This window comes from Terrapene carolina, unplaced genomic scaffold, assembly GCF_002925995.2.
Source record: "Terrapene carolina triunguis isolate 2854851 unplaced genomic scaffold, T_m_triunguis-2.0 Scaffold558, whole genome shotgun sequence".
In the NCBI taxonomy this organism is placed as follows: domain Eukaryota; kingdom Metazoa; phylum Chordata; order Testudines; family Emydidae; genus Terrapene; species Terrapene triunguis.
Window position 1 is genome coordinate 2,046,506 of NW_020664909.1, and position 20,405 is coordinate 2,066,910.

Consider the following 20,405-nt stretch of genomic DNA (forward strand, 5'->3'; position numbering starts at 1 on the left):
TTTTTAAATTTCTCCTACAGGTTTTGAAATGCCAGTGTGCACTTTAGGGGCAATAGCCACCACTGTACGTCCGAAACGGTTTTATTGATATCTTCCTTCCCCGTTACTAATTGTAACAACAAATACATAAATTTTAATAATAAATTAATAATGATATGTCTCAGGCACAGATCGCAAAAGGCCAGCCTGTGTTATATATGTTCAATGGTACCTTGTACCACAAATAGTCACATTGAAATGGGTATCACAATCTGACACAAAGCATTTTACAAAGGAGGACAAGAATCTTTAACCCCACTTCAGAAATGAGGAAACAGGTTCAGAAATGTGAAGTGACTTGCCCACAGTCAAAAAGTGAGTCAGTGGCATAGCCAAGATTAAAACACAGGTGTCTAGATTCTCCATTCTGCACCCTAACCATGCACTACAGTCAGTAACTGTAGGGTTTGTTCATGGGCACTGCCTCTGCAGTTTGAATAAAGAAAATGAAAAAAGCATAGAAGAAGAAATTTTAAGAGGAAAGGCACTGTGTAAACTCACTACGCTGACTACTTACAGATACATGAAAAAGACAGGCCATATTTTGAAAAAGTCAGCCATGACAGCATCCCTTTAAATCAGAAGATAGAAACTGAAGAGAAATGTGGTTGCAGATGCTTTGTTTGCGCATCTGTAACTAAATTGGTTTTGTTTAACATTAATACCTCTGGAGAGGAATAAACAATCTAGTGCCAGTTTGGTATATGAACTACTACAGCAGGATTTAAGTGAAGCTACTCAGCATTACTGGATTCCTATTCATTCCAGGATTCATTTCAGAGCTTCTGAAAATCCTCCATGGACCACCCACTGTGGTCACACCCACTGTGTTCTATGTACATCCCACTATCTCCCCAATGTCTGCACAAAGGCCTTCTCCTCTGCAGCTCCTGCAAGCATCTCTACCCTATCAACTTGCTTCTCTTTATTCAAATCTCAGCTCCAAAATGTCTTTTTCTCCCTCAGCTAAGGGAGGAACAGTGGGTGCTCCGTACCCCTTAAAAGTCAGACTACTTATTTTCGTATCTTCAGAGGGTATGTAGGCTGTCTAAAGTTGAGCATCAAGTTGGGAATTCTTGGCCTCAGAGTGTTGACCAGGGTTCCATAAGGCAAAGACAGAAGAGAGCACATTAGCAACTGTAAAAAATGAAATACTACAGCAGTTACCTAAACCCCTACAGCAGCAAGATGCAGCATTTGGGACCTTTGTTGCATAACAGTACAGTGTTTCTAAATAATCACACACACACACACACACACACACACACACACACACACACACGCTGAAAACCTTCATTCTGACTTCCTGAAAGATTTCAGAATGAAAACAGAGGGGCTCAGTGAAACAGGACTAACTGGAAGGGCGCTGGGGTGGGGGAGGCTGGAGAGAACTATACAAATCAACAACTTATCATTTGGCAACTAAAAAGAGAATGCTACTTTGGGCCCAATCCTGCCCTCCTTACTTAGCCCTAACTCACTCATGAAAAGGACAGCAAGACTGAGCTTTTAATGACCTCAGGAAGCACATGGAGAAATGTTTTAAAACAAGGGGTAAGCAATCACCACATTTCTTTTTGGCAGCCTCATACATATGCCCTTTCTAGACCAGGCTCACACTTCAACTGCCCTCAGCAATCTGAGGACAAACTAAGGTCTGTCAAGATATGCATATGGTTGTTTGCATAACTGGTCTGTACAGAGCCATCCCACAGCCAACAGAGAGTTTGAGCAGAACAAAAATTAAGAGAGGACTCCCTCTGCTGTTCAAACCTTTCAAACTAAAGTGCTGAAAAAGAACTGAATTTAATGTTATCTTTCCTAGATGCATTTCTATAATGGAGGCAGAAAGATACACGAGGAAAGCTAGCCATGAGCACTGCACCCTCCCCTTTGTCCATTAATGAAAGGCATAAATCCCTAAGGGCTTGTCTACACTACCGCGGTAGTTCGACGGCTGGCAATCGAACTTCCGGGTTCGATTTATCGCGTCTGGTGTGGACGCGATAATTCGAACCAGGAAGTGCTCGCCGTCGACTGCGGTACTCCACGTCAGCGAGAGGAGTACCGCGGAGTCGACGGGGGAGCCTGCCTGCCGTGTGTGGACCGCGTCTGAACCGCGGTAAATTCGAACTAAGGTATGTCGACTTCAGCTACGTTATTCACGTAGCTGAAGTTGCGTACCTTAGATCGAATTGGGGTGTTAGTGTAGACCAGGCCTAAGGGTATGTCTACACCCAGCCGCTAGTTCGGCGGCTGGCAATCGAAGTTCTGGGTTCGACTTATCGCGTCTTGTTTGGACGCGATAAGTTGAACCAGGAAGTGCTCGCCGTCGACTGCGGTACTCCAGCTAGACGAGAGGAGTACCGCGGAGTCGACGGGGGAGCCCGCCTGCCGTATGTGGACCGAGGTAAGTTCGAACTAAGGTACTTTGAACTTCAGCTACGTTATTCACGTAGCTGAAGTTGCGTACCTTAGTTCGATTTGGGGGTTTAGTGTAGACCAAGCCTAAGGTACCACAAGGACTCCTCGTTGTTATTACTTTATAGTTATTACGCTGCATTACTTGGAAGATATGAACCATTAGAATATTATGTGTGTTGGTTTTTGTTTCTTCAGTGTGATATTAGTTCTGGGTCAATGAAGGGAAGTCAGTATTCCCATCAAGAATAATTTCTGCAAATACACACCACCCTCTTGCACACTGATTCCCTCTCCTCTGTGTCCCTTTCCTGGGAAGATGAAGGATTCTCTCAGCTTTCCGGTCTTCTTTCTGACAACCAGAAGAAGCAATCCCTGAGCTGGTACAGCTACTTGCTCCCTCTGTCCCTCAGTACTGCTGTCTGTCTCCCTGACCTCCCCTATGTAAATGCCCTCCCCTTTCTGCTCCCTGTTCAGAGAGTTGGCAGGGGGTGTGGAATTCAATTCAATCATCCTTTAAGTAGCAACTGTTGCTTCCCAGCACCCGGCTTCCCTTTTTCATCACAGTTCCCACTTCTGCTCTCCAAACACCCCTAGAAACTAGCCTATTCCAAGATACTATCTACCTGGGACTTAGTCATTTCCAAAGTTTTCCATTGTGTAATACATATAGGCCTACTAATTAAGGGGAAGTATAAAAAAAGACATTCTTACTGTTTAGGCTTTAAAAATAGGCCTTGTTTGAGATGTGCAAAGCAAGCATTGGTTCTCAATCTATAAGCACGATAGTAAAACATTAGATTCAGATATTAATTTCACAGAATAAGATTAGCTTGTAAAATATGTTAAGGTTTGTTGGCAGTAATGTCAGCAGTCATTAAAATGAACGGTTAAGATTCATTGTCAAAGCGAATAAGGTGTAGGGTGCTGAGAACCAGGGCAAACTGCAATTTGATAAACAGGCGTTGTCTTCCTGCATGTTAAATTAACCTCCAGAATGGATGTCAGTTATTGTAAATAGTAATTGGGTGAGAAGAGTGAATACCTAGTAATGTGGAAATTGTAATGCATGATTGGACCAGTGGCATATCTAGCCCTGTGTCCTTTTTTTGACAGTGGGCAGAGGCAGGAAACTCTGCAAGGGACAATTATGGAATAACATGCTTGGGGGAAGTTTATTCTATTTCTAAGCTCAGGCAGTCAGTAGTTGGGTTATGCTCTGAGCGTGAAGATTTATAGTCATTATATGTTTGTGTCTTATTTGCATTCATTTGATAAGGAATTGTAATGATGGCCTGATTTTAAATGAAACAGTAGCAGATATTTTAACAAATTAGAATTTTTCTCCTTTTATGTTTTCTGAGTCATCAGTGTAAATTAACCCTTTTTGGGGGTTCAGAAGTGTGTGTGTGTGGAAAGCAGGAGGGGTGTGTGGGGGGACAAGATGGGCATGTTGAAAGGTACCAGTTCTAGCTATCTGATGGCTGTCTCCATCTGCTTGAACCCTAACTCTCCACTCTGACTTCTCTATGGTATATAGCATGACATGTGGCTGCATGTTTTCTGTCTAAGGCCTGGTCTACACTAACACCCCAATTCGATCTAAGGTACGCAACTTCAGCTACGTGAATAACGTAGCTGAAGTCGACATACCTTAGTTCGAATTTACCGCGGTTCAGACGCGGTCCACACACGGCAGGCAGGCTCCCCCGTCGACTCCGCGGTACTCCTCTCGCTGACGTGGAGTACCGCAGTCGACGGCGAGCACTTCCTGGTTCGAATTATCGCGTCCACACCAGACGCGATAAATCGAACCCGGAAGTTCGATTGCCAGCCGTCGAACTACCGCGGTAGTGTAGACAAGCCCTTAGAGACTAACAAATTTATTTGGGCATAAGCTTTCGTGGGCTAGAACCCACTTCATCAGATGCAGTAAAATTAATAACTAGAACATAACCATTGCCATGCTGTACACTCAAGACTAAACAAGGAACTAATTGAGAATTCATTCTATAGAACTCTCACCATATAACCATAACAACTGTGGTACTTCACACCCAAGAATCTAAACATGTGTTACAGACAATAATTCTCACGGTGTACTTACAACACAGATAATTATCTAACAACAGCCCTACCACGACACAAGGGGATGATCTAGGTAAGGTGACCCAAAAATGGTTCTTTTCAACCCTCATATCTGAGATTCACATTTTTCAATCAATCTTTTAGTCCCTAACACTGCAAACACTTAAGTAGGTGCTTAACTTTACGTGTGTCAATAGGAGACTGTCAGACAAAGTTAAGCATGTGCTTAAGTGCTTTAACTGGATTCAGCCTTTAGTTTTGAAAACTGAATGTTCATGTTTTTTACTATATTCATTCCTCTCTCTCTCTTTGAACATTCGTTCTTGAACTGTCTAACTGTGAGACAGGGCTGGTGAAAAAGAAACCTACTTTCAGGTGCTGAAAGAGGAGGGAAAGAACTATAAAAACAGTTTATCGGGTTAAGGCCTTGTCTAGACATAAAAGTTGCACCCCTTAAACGATGCTGGTATAGTTAAAATGCTACTACTACCCTAGTGTGGATGCAGTTATACTGGTTTAGAAACACGTGGACTGCTATAGCTTACTCACACATGGATAAGTCTTATACCAGTATAGAGAACCTTTACAGCCAGTGTAACTGCATTCACACTCGGGGTTGTAATAGCATAACTATTTTGGTTCAAACAATTAAAATTTAAAAAAATAAAAAATAAAAAAATCATACCTTAACCAAAACAGTTTTACAGAAACAAAAACTATGTAGACCAGGCCTTATCAAATGAATAATTTCTCTAATACACATATCAGTAACAATATCAAATGAATCTGAAACATCATCATTTATCAGTGAGAAACTGCAAAGCCACATTAAATCATAATTTAAAAACTTTTTCTGCAATGGGAAATCTGACTGCTGCAAAAACACAAACAAAAAATTAACATCAGCTGGAAATTGTTAAAAAATAATGATTGTTTTAAGAAGGCTAACAAAGGTGATCAGCCACTTATTGCATGAGCACTTCAACTGATTTATTTTAAATTGTTTACCTACACTAGAATGTCTCCCCAAAGGGAAACACTGTACTGTAAAATGCAGTTAAACCTCCAACAACAATTCAAGGAAAGAGCAAAAACATTACTTAACTATTTATCCACTTATCACAATTGCTCTTATAATTAACCTCTAAACTACTAATCCATAGCAACCTCACCAGCATTAATGGAATGTTTACCATTTTTTCTCAAGATATTTCTGTTAAAATCAAATGTTGTTTTGCCTTATGCTTATAAAGCAACAACATATCACCCATCCACCCACACTCATGCACACACAATAAAGAAAAAAAAAGTTACTTTTCTTTCTTAATTCTTTCCCTGATTTCTTAATACAGTTAAGATAAATACAATAAACATTGTATTCAGAGCAAGTTCTGCCTCCAGCACAAAAATAAATAAAATTACTCTATTGCTGAAGGAAGTTAAATGACAACACTGAGACACTCTAATCCTGTAAAGTCCGTTTAATTTTTCTTTTCTTAATTTCATTATGATATACTCAACCTCTTGAGCATCCTAAACAATTGTACTGTTACCTTGTCACCCCCTCATTTGTTAGTTCAGTCACCAGCTGCACATAGACTGAATCCTGGACTGTGAGTTCTCTGGAGCCTTTGTGTTATTGGTTTGTACAAAGCCTAGTACAATGGCTCCCCTAAAAAGAATAATTCTACTCTCTCTTTACTGTTCACATTCTTCAAACAATTAAACCTATGCATCCCCATGGAATAGCCATCTGGCCAAGCTATACCTAAGTATTTCTTTAAATCTTTGCTGATAAGGCAGCTCCAGCTCTTTTTGGTGCTCTCCAGTTTGTCTAGGGCAGGGATAGGCACGCGAGCTGATTTTCAGTGGCACTCACACTGCCCGGGTCCTGGCCACCGGTCCGGGGGGCTCTGCATTTTAATTTAATTTTAAATGAGGCTTCTTAAACATTTAAAAAACCTTATTTACTTTACATACAACAATAGTTTAGTTATATATTATAGACTTATAGAAAGAGACCTTCTAAAAACATTAAAATGTATTACTGGCACGCGAAACCTTAAATTAGAGTGAATAAATGAAGACTCGGCACACCACTTCTGAACAGTTGCCGACCCCTGGTCTAGGATTTTACACACACACACACACACACACACACACACACAGGAGAGAGCGAAAGAGAGATTAACACTAAGGAGGTGCCCAGAACAACAGTAAGTACTCATAGAGTCATTTACATCTATAGACATCAACATACTCAAATTATAAAGCAGGGGTCGGCAACCTTTCAGAAGTGATGTGCTGAGTCTTAATTTATTCACTCTAATTTAAGGTTTCGTGTGCCAGTAATACATTTTAACGTTTTTAGAAGGTCTCTTTCTATAAGTCTATAATATATAACTAAACTATTGTTGTATGTAAAGTAAATAAGGTTTTTAAAATGTTTAAGAAGCTTCATTTAAAATTAAATTAAAATGCAGAGCCCCCCGGACCAGTGGCCAGGACCCGGGCAGTGTGAGTGCCACTGAAAATCAGCTCACGTGCTGCCTTCGGCACCCATGCCATAGGTTGCCTACCCCTGTTATAAAGGAAGATTAATATCATCCCCACTTTACAAGTGGGGAAATTGGAACACAGAGACATTAAATGATTTGGCCAAAGTCACACAACAAGTCCATAGCAGAGCTGGGAACAGATCCCAGGTATCTTCACTCTCAGTCCTGTGCGCTATTCATTGTGTCATGATGCATCCCTGGAAGGCAGGGTGCACTGAAATCAATACTTGAGGCAGGTCTCCCAAAAGCTGTACAGGGAAGTGCTATCAATATCACATCCGTCCTTCATGATATGGTGCCTTTGGTTATATATCTTGATGTGCATTGGCATTTTTCCCCTCATCACATTGCATAGAAATCTTTTTGACCATCTTTAAAATACATTTTTTTCCACTCAGTATTTAGTTGATTTAGCCACAAGGTGCATTTTGTTGTAGACTGTAATAGCTCAGTCAAGAATAAAATACTTGTGTTGCTGCAAAACCCCATAAACTCTTCTGAGACTTTTCTTGAATTACACAGACTTTGCTGCCATGTAGAGACAAGAAGCCTTCAACAGTCTCCAAAGAGTAACAAGACACTCATTCTTCCCCCATCATTTTCACATTCAAAAACTATCATTGTTTCATGTGCCTCAGTGTACCATTAAAAATAAAACAAAACAGAAAAACAAGGAAAACTACGACAACAGTTCTTAATCAGATCAATATATATGTTATTTTCTGAAAAGCTGAGAAAGAGCACTAAAGAACTATACAAACCACCCACCCTAACTGCTTACATTTTTTCTTGGTTTATTTCAAGATTGCTGATGTATTCCATCGTACAATTCCTACTCGGATTCCCAAACCAAAGTCCATGAGCACGACTAAATTACCTGTGAAAACACCTACTGGGCATCTTAACAAACCACTCCAAGAAATCAATGCTGGAAAGCGACACATCATGAGAACTGTATCTAACACTTACCTTCAAAATGGAGGGAAGAGGTAAACAACTCTCTGCAATGTCCAGGAGTAAAATATATTTGTTGAGTAATGTGAATCACTGTAGCAATTACTTCTAAGGGCTGTTTCAGAAAAAGGTGATGTTTCCACAAGTAGTGAGATAAAACTATTCACAGGTCTGTAAAAAAAGACTGCAACACTCATGCATCAGTAACACTCTCTGGACCAAACTCTGCTCTCGGTGCTCCAGTGTAAATCCTGATTTACCGCAAGTTTAATGGCAACAGAATTTGGCCCTTACCATGAAGTGACAAATTAAATTGCAAAATGAGTTTCTATTATAAACCAAAATTTGACACACACCCCTCTGCGACTAATAACCACAACCTTAATTCCACCCTAGCAGATTTACAGCAATGATTACAATCATAATGACAAGTTATCACACAAGGATTTTGTTTTCAGTTGGTCTTATGAAATTGTGTTTCAATGTGGATATTTTTAGGTTCAAATTTAAGTGAGAGAAGATAATACTTGGCAAACTATCCCGATACAAATGAAAGAAAGGAAGATAGTAACAGAGCAACACGAACGTACACAGAGTTCTTTAATGAACGGAAAAGCAAAGAGAAATCCTACAAAGTGGAAATATGGACAAATTGCTAAGGATGACTACAAAAGAATAGCACAAGCATGTAGGGACAAAATCAGACAGGCTAAGGCACAAAATGAGTAACATTTAGCAAGGAACATAAATGGCAATAAGAAGAGATTCTATAAATAGATTAGGAGCAAGAGAAAGACTAAGAAAAATGTTGATCCTCTGTGTACCTATTGGGTTCCGGGAAGTGGGCGGGCAAAGCCCGCCCACTGCTAAAGGATCCCCCCCCCAGCCTAAGGGGAGGACCCACAGGACCTAAAACCCAAATGATTACGGGGGACAACTAATGTAAAAACAGGGACATGAGTGTGATTAAAGGGTCAAAAGAAGGGAACCTGACGGGGACACCGAGCAGAGAACCCCGGACAGCGCCCACTGCTTCTCAAAGGTGTCAAGGGAGCCAGTGGACGCCGCCCAGAGGAACTCTGCCCGGATACGTGAACAGACAGAGGATCGGAAACAGGCCCCACAATCACAGGAACCTCTATCGGCCAACCTCCTCTCCCTGGTTTTATAGATGGCCTGTTTAGCCAGGGCCAAGAGGAAGTTGACCAGGAGGTCCTGTGACTTTGTGGGGCCACGGATAGGGAGTGCATAAATGAGAAGGTGAGGGGAAAAGTGTAACCAAAAACGCAACATAATGTCAGTGAGGAGCCGGTGTAGGGGCTGCAACCTGGCACACTCTAAGTAAATGTGAGCCAGGGTCTCCCTCACGCCGCAGAAAGGACAGGTGTCAGGGACAGGGGTAAACCGCGCCAAGTACACGCCCGTGCTCACGGCCCCATGAAGGAGCCGCCAACTGACATCCCCGGCGGGCCTCGGGACCAGGGTGGAATAGAGGCTGGCCCACCGGGGCTTCTCACCCTCGACAGGTGGCAGGTTGATCCTCTGTGTAGCGGGGCGGTTACCCGGCTCCGGCCCTGAAGGGGTTAAAGGTAGGCTGATTGGGGAAGCAGCCACAGCTGGGGCCACGCCCAAATCAGGCCACAGCTGGCCCTATAAAAGGGCTGTGAGGCAGTAGTTCAGGCAGTCTCTCTCTGGAGAGAGAAGGACTGGGCTGCCTGGGAGCTGAGAAGGGTACCTGGAGTGGAGCAGGGCTGGGGGGAAGGCCAGAGGAGCTGGGGAGCTCCAGGCTGGAAAAAAAAAACCAGCCTGCAGGCCTTGCTGAAGGCCTAAAGCAGGTACTGGAGTTGCAGAGGGGCAGCCCAGGGGTAGACAAAGGCAGCAGGTCCAAACCCCCCTTGCTGATGATGAGTGGTTCATAGACTGCAGTCTGCCCCAGTGACTGGGGGCTAGATGGCGACTGGCAGTAGCCACTGAGGTGGGGATAGAGGGTTGGGGGTTCCCTGGGGAGGGGAAAACCTGGAGAGTGGGGTACTGCCAGGGGGCAGCACCCAAAGTAAAGGGGTGGGACATGGGGGCCTGAGGCAAGCAGGACATCAGCCAGCAGAGGGTGCTCTAGACGTGGAGAGCAATTCCCAGGATGACCAGCAGGAGGCGCCGCACCAGTGAGTCATCGCCCTGCCACACTCTGCTGAGGGAGAGGGAGGGAGAACCAATAACCAACAACATCATGAAGACTGAGCTGTTTAATACCTATTTTGCTTCAGTCTTCATTAAAAAGATTAAATTGTGATCAGATGCTTAACACAATGAATATTAACAACAAGGGAGAAGGAAGACAGAACAAGTTACAAAATATTTAGTTAAGTGAGATGCATTTAAGTTGGCAGGGCCTGAAGAGTTTCACTCTAGGATACTTAAAGAACTATCTGAAACAATCTTGGAACCACTAGCAATAATCCTTGGAGGACGAGTGACGCCCAGAGGGCTGGACAAGGGCAAATGTATCTATATCTTTAAAAAAAGGGAACAAAGAGGACACAGGGAATTATAGACCTGCCAGCATAATGTTGATACCTGGAAAGATACTGGAACAATTTACTGAATAATCTATTTGTACCTAGAGGATAACAGGGTGATAAATGATGAGCCACGTGGATTTGTCAAGAACAAATCATGCCAAACCAACCCAATGTCCTTCTTTGAGAGGGTTGCTGGCCTACTGTGTGGGGGGGAAGCAGTTGACATTACATATCTTGATTTTAGTAAGACTTTTCACACAGTCCCACATGACACTCTCATAAGCAAATTAGGGAAATGTAGTCTACATGAAATTACTATAAAGTGGGTGCACAATTGCTTGAAAGACTGTACTCAAAGAGTAGTTATCAGTTTGCTTTCAAACTGGGAGTGTGTATCTAGAGGGGTCCCACAGGGATCTGTCCTGGGTTCAGTACTATTCAATATTTTCATTAATGAGTTGCATAATGGAATGAAAAGTATGCTTATAAAATCTGCAGATGACACCAAGCTGGGAGGGGTTGCAAGCATTTTGGAGGGCATGATTAGAATTCAAAATGACCTTGACAAATTGGAGAATTGGTTTGAAATCAACCAGATGAAATAAAATAAAGACTAGTGCAAAGTACTACACTTCAGAAGGAAAAATCAAACGCACAACTACCAAATGGGGACTAACTGGCCAGGTGGTAGTACTGCTGAAAAGGATCTGGGGGTTATAGTGGATCATAAATTGAATGAGTCAACAAGGTGATGCAATTGCAAAAAAAATGCTAGTATTCTGGGGTATAACAAAAGAAGTGTCATATTTAAGACACCGGAAGTAATGTTCCACTCTGCTCAGCACTAGTGAGGTCTCAGCTGGAGTACTGTGTCCTGTTTTGGGTGCCACACTTCAAGATGTGAACAAATTGGAGAGAGTCCAGAGGAGAGCAACAAAAATGATAAAGTGTTTAGAAAACCTATGAGGAAAGATTTAAAAAACTGGGCATGTTTAGTCTTGAGAAAAGAAGCCTAAGAAGTGAACTGACAGTCTTCAAATATGTTAAGGGTTGTTATAGAGAGGACAGTGATCAATTGTTCTCCATGTACACTGACCGTAGGACAAGAAGTAATTGACAATCTGCAGCAAGGGAGATTTAGGTTAGATATTAGGAAAAATTTTCTAACTATAAGGATAAGCATGTACCGGAAGAGGTTATCCAGGGAGGTTGTGGAATCCCTGTCATTGGAGGTTTTTTCAGAACAGGTGAGACAAACATCTGTCAAATGGTCTAGGTATACTTGTCCTGATTCAGCACAGGGGGGATGGACTAGATGACCTCTCTAGGTTCTTTCCAGCCTTATATGTCTATGATTCTATGAATGGAGGAATGAATGAAACCTGCTATTGATTATGTGATTTCTAGAGCTTAAATAAATGCAGAGCTTCTGGATGTGCACCCCATTAATTTTTAAAATGTAATTTGAAAAGGGTCAATTCCCTAACATATTAGTTAACTAATGTGATGTAACTACACTTGTTTGTGAGCAAACACTGCATTATGAAAGTGTATGCAAGAACTGAGACTTCACTTTTTTTATTTTTCTTATTAGCTGTATTAACCTTTGCAGTTTTACTGGGATTATGGTATTTAGATCTCATTTGTTCATGCTGTCTCTCATGGAGCAGGGTTAAAGTTGTGGTTATTTTATTAAGATTAACATATATTATTCTGATTGAGAAGTGCAATCTTAGTTCTTAATATCCTGGGGGATTTTCCCCCCACCAAACTCAAACATTCACACATAAATAACATATGTACCTGCAACTGTAACTCTATCTTTGTGAAGTTTTTGATCAGTCTACTTGATACCTATTACAGATCTTTTGCAAGGGCACTTTTAGTCCATGCAACACATAGCAACTGCCTTTTCAGTTCTTACTGAATTTATGCATGTAGCTAAAAGAATCATTTCTACTTGAGACTTAGCTCAGCTTTTGTATAAATAAAAAAAAACAAGGCTTTGTGTTTTCCAGCAAAGGGACTGTTACTATAAGGATACTGAAAACTGTTACACATAAACAAGTTGTATAAGAGTACAACAATACTGTTTTATTTCTTGAAGGATAATTGTCATTATGAATTGTCAAAACTGTAATTATGAAAAGGTGAACAAATTCTATAGAAGAGTTCATTGAAAATATTGATGCTATTTGTCTAAAATGAAAATCAACAGAACGCTGCTATTACAGAGTATAATATTGTGTATCCTGTAACACTGACCAATTCATGGGGTATTGTGCTACACATGACTTTGACTTCCTCTTGTCACTCTCTCCCCCATCCTTTTTCCCTCTAGGGAACTCATTCCAATGGTCCCACTAAATGTGATTTGTGGGACAGCTGCAATTTTGAAATTAGGCTAATGTGGATCTTTTTGCAGCAAGAGTGAATTTCAAATTCCCAAATTAAGTGAAAGTCAGTGGTGACCACAGCAATCAGGCTCAGGACTGTTCTGATCCAGGCAAAACCAACATCCTGGCACCCAACCAACACTATTTTTTAATTTCATAGCTAGAACTTTGATTAAAGTAATTTAAAGACATTATGGCAACACATCATACAAGCACAGTTGTGGCAATCTCTGCAAATGTGTGACTGCAATATGTACAGCTCTAAACAACTGATCAGAAATTCCCCCTCAGCACTTAAACATTAAAGAGTCAATCTAGTGAGAAATGTATTCAGAATTCTCCCTACAAGGTGTATTTTGTGATTAAAATTACAGGAAATAGTCAAGAACTAGTTTCCTCAGATATAAGAAGAAACCTGTAAGCTTCCTTCTAATTATTTAATTTACCAAACTTGCATCTATCTGAAAGATAATGGGGGAGGAGATATCACACTGAACATTCTTTTTGATATTCCACAATGTAGCAATTGGCTGTGAAGCAAGCACACCAACTCACTTGCTTTAAGTTAGAACCCCTATCTTCGATTATAGAAGTTATGGGCTTGATGCAGAAATTTTTGGGTGTGGTTCTTCAGGCTAGATTATCATAATGGTTCCTTCCAGCCTTAAAAATTATTGCATAATTAATCACTTACGAACAGCATAAAAAAGTGAGAATTACTATCAAAATAATTTTTTCTTCTTCAACAGTTGTGAGGATATAATCATGAAAGAGGAGTTGACATAATAAATCATTCTAATGGTGTGGCCAAAAATACACACATGACCACTTCCATATTACCTGCTTGGATATATATTTTGTGTGTTTTATTCCCCATTAGGTGAATTTGAAAATCTGTTTCAAACAAACCCTTTGTTTTAATGGGTGTTTTCTTCTAACTTTAAATTTTGCTAAGGTACAGAACACGCCACTGGGGGAGGTTGACAGGGAATGCATTGGTTGGAAAAAGAAGCTTATCCCATTGGTTGGTTTATATTTTGTGCATTGGAGTTGGTCTGGATGGGCTTGTCAATGTATACTGGTGTTTTAGTTGTTAATCTTAGATATTATTCTGATAAGCGCCTTCAGCGTTAGGAAAAGTGCTTTTTAAAAAATCTGAACAAATAAGTTAGACAAGAAAATAGCATTTTATTTTTTTAATCCAAAATTGGCAGGATATTTTAAATGTATGCATCTCACACTGTAAATTCTGATTTCCTCCTACATGTTAAACGATGTAAACACATTCTATATTGTCCATCTTATGCAGTCTAAACTGAACATTAGACTTTTCATCCATCCTATGCAGAGAATAAAGTGAATTAAAATAATGGAAAATTCTGTAACAGCTTCATAACTTACTGGTCACTTGTATCAAACTAAGTACTAGCATGTGGCAGCAACTGGTTCCATATAGGGACCCTGATGACAGGAGCACAGATAAGGGTTGTAGACTGCAGATTGTGATCTGTACAGTAATCACCTATTCCCACTACTAACGCACACTACAGAGAACAAAATTATATAGAGATCTCCAAATAAAGAGGGAATCAAGTACAATACCAGAATAATATCAGAGATTTTGAGAGAAAAAGGGCTCCTATGTATCTACCATATAATTTCCTCCACATTCATGCTTTACATTCAATTTGCTAGAGCACACTTTGGGACTTCACTTCAGTAACCATCATGACAGATTATCCTGTGTGTTCTAGAAACCAAGTACTTATATGTTTATGGTTGACAGGTTTCAAAAAATTCTTACTTCAGAGTCCTATCCACGGGATAATTGATGGAGAATTCAGCATAAATGGAGCTAAGAATGATGATGCAACTATATACCACATGCCAATTTGTTCACTGCAAGTTTTTGTTACCACTTAACATTACTGGGCTCTGATTAGGTAAGACTGCCATGGAGCCCAGATCCACCACCTTCCAGGATTTGCACGACCTAGAAAGCTGCTTATATTCTGTTCCCAAATAGCATCTTGCACAGTAATACTCAAACATGCTATCTGAAAATTCAATTCTTTAGTAATTCTTTAATGGACTGTAAAATAACTGCTGTAGCTGGCTGTATGCCAGTATCATCATATTATGTGGATTACATGATGGGAAAAGATGTTTAGGTACTCAGATCTTTTAGTGCTCTTTCATGTAATGTTCTCAGTAAAAAAAGAACACTGCTTCTTGAGCTCCACATTTTATGTCATTACACTTACACTTCCAGTTGGACCAACCATATTTTATTTTTGGATGAATATTCTGCAATAACTACTGGCACAGCATGGAGCAGTTAGCCTCAGGGCTAAAAACAATGGGCACAAGCACAATGTATTGATATGGGGAGGGGAAGAGGAAGAGCATGCACTCGGGGTCAGTGCTTACAGCCCTTTTCACAAGCCTGTGAATTCACCATATTAAATTTCAGAAGTGTTTTTTGTTTCATTTTTGCTGCTCGCTTCCAACATCAAATGTCTAGTCAACAAGAGTCCACCTCACTTTACCTTGCCAAACATGAACATGTAGTAGTAGTAACAAAAATAATAATCTGTATTCAGCAAGTCACAGAGAGCTGGATACAAGGCAGCTTTAATGTTAACAGAACATTTTACTACTGAGAGATACAACACAGAAGTGAAAAACAGTCTGAAATTCAGCACTTGGAATTCAAAGCCTTACAGGATAAGAGCACTGAGAGTATTATTAGAGTGGAACACTTTTTACTCCAGTAATGCAATCCATTACAAGTATATGTGGCCCTGCACCAATAATTCAGGATATTACCATCCACGCAGTGGCACAAAATTGGCAATTTTTGAAACATCATCCAGTTGACATCAGTTTATACCACACCTCACTCTTGTGAGATTTTATGATGTATTCCAATAAGATTTATGGTCCATCATTTTTATAAGACAATTTGGGGGACTTATCTATGTACAACTTATGAATTCCAGTTTCATGTTATGAACTCTGTATATTTAGGCTGTTTGACTGGCTTTTGCATGTATTCGTACATCACACTTCTTATGTTAAGGAGAGAGGGAGCAGCGCCTGAGTACCTGCCTCTGACTGATACGGTCTTTAAGAACCACAAACAACTGAATAGGTCCTGCCCCTACCCTAGCTGAGCAATGGTTATGCCAAAGAGTGTGGCCAAAGCTGCAATAAACCAGTTTTTCAAATCTGGACTCCAGGTGGGTGGTAACCAAGCATCATATCACATGAGGGGGACCTTGAGGCTGACCAGGAGGTTCACATGGAAAGAAGACTAGAAGTTATAAAAGGACCAGCTCTCTCTCACCAAGAGAAATGTGTACAGGAGGAGAGAAGCCCAGAAGAGGGGATTTGGAAGCCTGAAAGGACAAGGACCAAATCCCAAAGAATGCGGAAGAGTGGTGAGTAAACTCAGGCAGGGAATGGCATAGAGGTGTTTCTTATTTTACATGGATCTGTATATCTCTTGCGCTGTCTCAAATAAAAAGTGACTAATTTAAGAAATCTCTCTGCAAAGTCTGTGTCCTACTGGCTTCAACCACGTGTCCCCAAACAATTAAACTGTAAACAGGAGTACTCACTGTGACAAAATGAGAAAATGTCTGTATTATATTTTTATAAATATTACATGTGACTCTGTTTCCCTGTTCAGTTTAGCATTAACACTTCCTGGATACATACAGTTGAATCAAAGGAGGCTAGAAAAGGGGGGTCGTTAAGAAATCCAGGAAAGGTAAAACAATGACACAGACAAGATAGCTCTGATGTACCCAACTTCAAAGGAGGTAAGATAACAATGGTTGGCTCCATCCAGGCTAGAATGGGGCATCCTCCCCAAGCCTGGGATCAAAGGAGGCAAAAGAACTAAAGACCCTAGAAAAGGGAGGCAGCTTAGAGGGTAAGCTGAGAGAGGCTGGCCAGGATGTGTCAGTGAAAAGATTGACAGCGTGACTGAGACACACAGAGATACAGATGCTGTGAGCAAGACAAGCTGATACTCACGGCAAGAGATTAAGTTAACTGAGCTGAGGGGAACTTACAAAAATATAAACACCACCTTTGCACGTAGCCCTTTTACTGTTGTTACACTTCAGTCTAAATACTTTGTGCCTTTGAGAAATGAATGAACAAAACTTTGTTTTGAAGAGACTGTTTTGAGTCACTTTGTCAACTGCTGTCACCAGCTCCCAAAGGGAAATGCTGGCAGGGTCCATCGGCAGTTGGATCTGCTGACTTGGTCATGGTTAGTTACCAAAGGGGTGTAACCCAGGTCCTGGGGTCTGAGAGTGGGTGAGTTGTGGAATTCCACTCCAGCAGAGGTGAAGGCCTGATGCCTGTGGGATGCACTCAGAGAGACCCCAAGAAGGGACAGCAGTGCAGCTAACCCAGTAACCGTGACACACACTAGAGTGGAGCTCTGAAAAGGATGTGCTTAATCTACAGGGCAGTGAAGCACTGGTCCTGGGGCTAAGGCAGCCAGGCTACACAGTCCAACTTATGAAGAGAGTACCAGACAGAGAATCAATGCCCAGGCAGTGAGCCTAGAGGCCAAAGAAAGAGCCTACTAAGGCCCAGGAGAGGAGAACTTAATGCACATGAACCCAGCATGTGGGTCCAACACGGGGACAGGGCTGTGACATAAATGTATTCTATTTTTAATTATTTTAGGGGTTTATACTTCTGCCATCACCATAGTATCGAGCACCTTCCACATAAAATAGATAGCAAAACTGAAGTCCCTAGAGGATTTCATGAAGTATTTCTCTGGTGCCTCGAACCACGGGTATGCCCTCAAAGTTTAAAAATAAATCATTGTAAAATCTAAAATTTCACAATAAAATAATTACAAGATGCTCTCACAAAAACAAAGCACTCCATCCAACCATATAGATATCATATCACAGGATTTCACTTAACACTCTCACTTTCTAAGCCCTACCTATGAACCCCTAATGTTCCCTCAGTACAACCAACTCAGAGGACCCTACTACAACACAGTTATCACCTAAAACAGTTGCAACACAGTTAAAGTTTGTAGCGTAGACCAGTGGCTCTCAACCTTTCCAAACTACTGTACCCCTTTCAGGAGTCTGATTTCTCTTGCATACCCCCAAGTTACATCTCATTTAAAAATTACTTGCTTACAAAATCAGATATAAAAATACAAAAGTGTTACAGCAAACTATCACTGAAAAAATGGCTTACTTTCTCATTTTTACCTTCTAATAATAAAATAAATCAATTGGAATATAAATATTGTACTTGCATTTCAGTGTATAGTATATAGAGCAGTATAAACAAGTCATTGTCTGTATGAAAGTTTAGTTTTCACTGACTTTGCTAGTGCTTTTTATGCAGCCTCTTGTAAAACTAGACAAATATCTAGATGAGCTGATGTACCCCCTGGAAGACCTCTGCGTACCCCTAAGGGTACACGTACATCTGGTTGAGAACCAGTCGTAGACAGAATTTAACCATATTTTAGGTAGGTCCTCCAATTCAGTTATATTTGTACCATAATTAGACCAGGCTCATACTCAGGTTTAGGACCAAACCCCATAATGTTCACACACAAATCCTTCTGGCTCATGCCAGAAACCTCTTAGGACTCAGGCCTGCAAACCTGTCAAGATGCATGGGTCTGAGTCCCACTATGGGACAGGTCCAAGACCACTCGTTTAGCAGACCCAGATTTACAATGCAGTGTAGACATTACATTTAAAAAAAAAAACCTCATCAATGTTAACTGTAACAGTTTGGCAGCAGCCTAATACCTTCATAGATATCCTTTCTAACGTGCTTTGAGATCTACTGATGAAAAAGCACTATAAGAGCTATATATTAATAATAATTATCATCATGAGGCAAAGCAGTTGTAGAGCATCAACCAAATAACGTGGTTGAGGGAAGAGTTGAGAATTCAGTTCCTATCCTTCTGAGATACATGACACTAGTGATAAACAGTGACCAGTCCCACCAGCTGCTGTACGTGTTTACCTCGAAAGGTTTTATAAATGCCACATTTCAAAAGCCTTTTAGAAACCTAAGTATCATCAGTGTACAGTACTCAGCCCTGCCAATACCCAGAAGAAGACCAGAAGTCCCAAATCAGAAGAGAATATACTTTATAAGCTTAATAAAGCCAGGGACCAGATAAGCTCTAACCTCAAAGCATCCAGTTCCTCTCCCCCATCTTTATTTAAATATAAATTGTCTATTTCAGTGACTATTTCTGTTTACTGTTTTCTGTTTCTAACGCCTCCCGCGGAAGGGGAATGTAGACTGGACATTTTGTTTACAAGCAAACTTGAAATGTTTGCACCCAGCTCTGGCGGAGAGAGGAGGGGAGACGGGAGGAAGGAAGGGCCGCTGGAGAGAAGGAAGGAGCAAGGGGGGCACGCTGAGAGGAAATGGGGAGTGGGTCTGTGTGAGGACGGAAGGGAGGTGAGGGAGACGAGGAAAGGGAAGGGAATGAAAGGGGGAGGGGGAGTCCAGTGAAGGGGGCTGCTGCTGTGAGCCCAGCAAAGGGAGGAGCAAGCGCCCCACGTGGCGAGCAGATACCTGGGCTATTGCCGTCGCTGCTACTGTGTGTTCCGGGCTGAGGCGCCCACCAAGGCTCGTCCAGCGCGTCCCCCATGTGTCCCAGCCGCCCGGCAGGCCACGCCGCCGCTACCCTACACCGTCCGGGAGGAACCCAGCACCAGCTCCAGGGGGCGTCGCTGCCGGCTGCTGACACCGCCCCCTCCCGCCAGAGACACGCCCCCTCCCCCCTCGCTAGCAAGCCTGGCTCAGCGGGACGGGTTTGCGGCGAAGGGCTCAGCAGCCGGGCTGTCTACGCGCGGCGTGCACGGGAGTCCTGTGCCCACGTGGTGCAGGCGCAGATATGTGTGGTGTCTGCCTGGTGTGTTTAAGTCCGTGCACATGGTGTGTCCGCACTTGTGCACACAGGGGGATGTGATGTGTGCATATGCACCTGTGCATGCAGAGTTAGCGCAGACATAAGACCTTCTACTTAGACACGTTTGGTGGGGAGAAAAACAGGGAAATTTCTTTTAACTCTCTTGAAAACCAGCAGTGAAGGAGAACTTTTCGGATGGACAGCTTGGGAAAAAGACCGGCATTTTAAAAGGGCGGAGTAGGGCACAAATGGTATGTGTAGTATGGATAGATGATGTGTCTGCAGTGTACTTACATATCTGTGCACATATGCATGTGTCTGGCAGGTTTAAGGATGCTTTACATCATGTAATATTGAAATTATTTACTATCCTTAGTTCACCATACATATTTTACAACTCTTTTATTAGTAAGTAGTAAGAAAAAACAACAAGGAGTCTGGTGGCACCTTAAAGACTAACAGATTTATTTGGGCATAAGCTTTCGTGGGT

General features: G+C 41.6%; 2 protein-coding genes across 3 annotated transcripts in view; one reads left to right on the forward strand and one right to left on the reverse strand.

Moving 5' to 3' along the window:
- Window positions 1-8,868, forward strand: part of FILIP1L (filamin A interacting protein 1 like) — a 43,672-nt gene extending 34,804 nt beyond the window's left edge. For both annotated transcript variants that reach the window (XM_024216105.1, XM_029913260.1), the window contains exon 3: window positions 7,911-8,868. In XM_024216105.1, the coding sequence (XP_024071873.1) occupies window positions 7,911-8,099 (189 nt within the window). In that variant the 3' untranslated portion in view covers window positions 8,100-8,868. The remainder of the gene's footprint in view (window positions 1-7,910) is intronic.
- CMSS1 (cms1 ribosomal small subunit homolog) overlaps window positions 1-19,726 on the reverse strand; it is a 358,782-nt gene extending 339,056 nt beyond the window's left edge. The window contains exon 1 of the mRNA XM_026658994.2: window positions 19,579-19,726. Coding sequence (XP_026514779.1) covers window positions 19,579-19,654 — 76 coding nt within the window. The 5' untranslated portion in view covers window positions 19,655-19,726. The remainder of the gene's footprint in view (window positions 1-19,578) is intronic.
- Window positions 19,727-20,405: the final 679 nt, after the last annotated feature.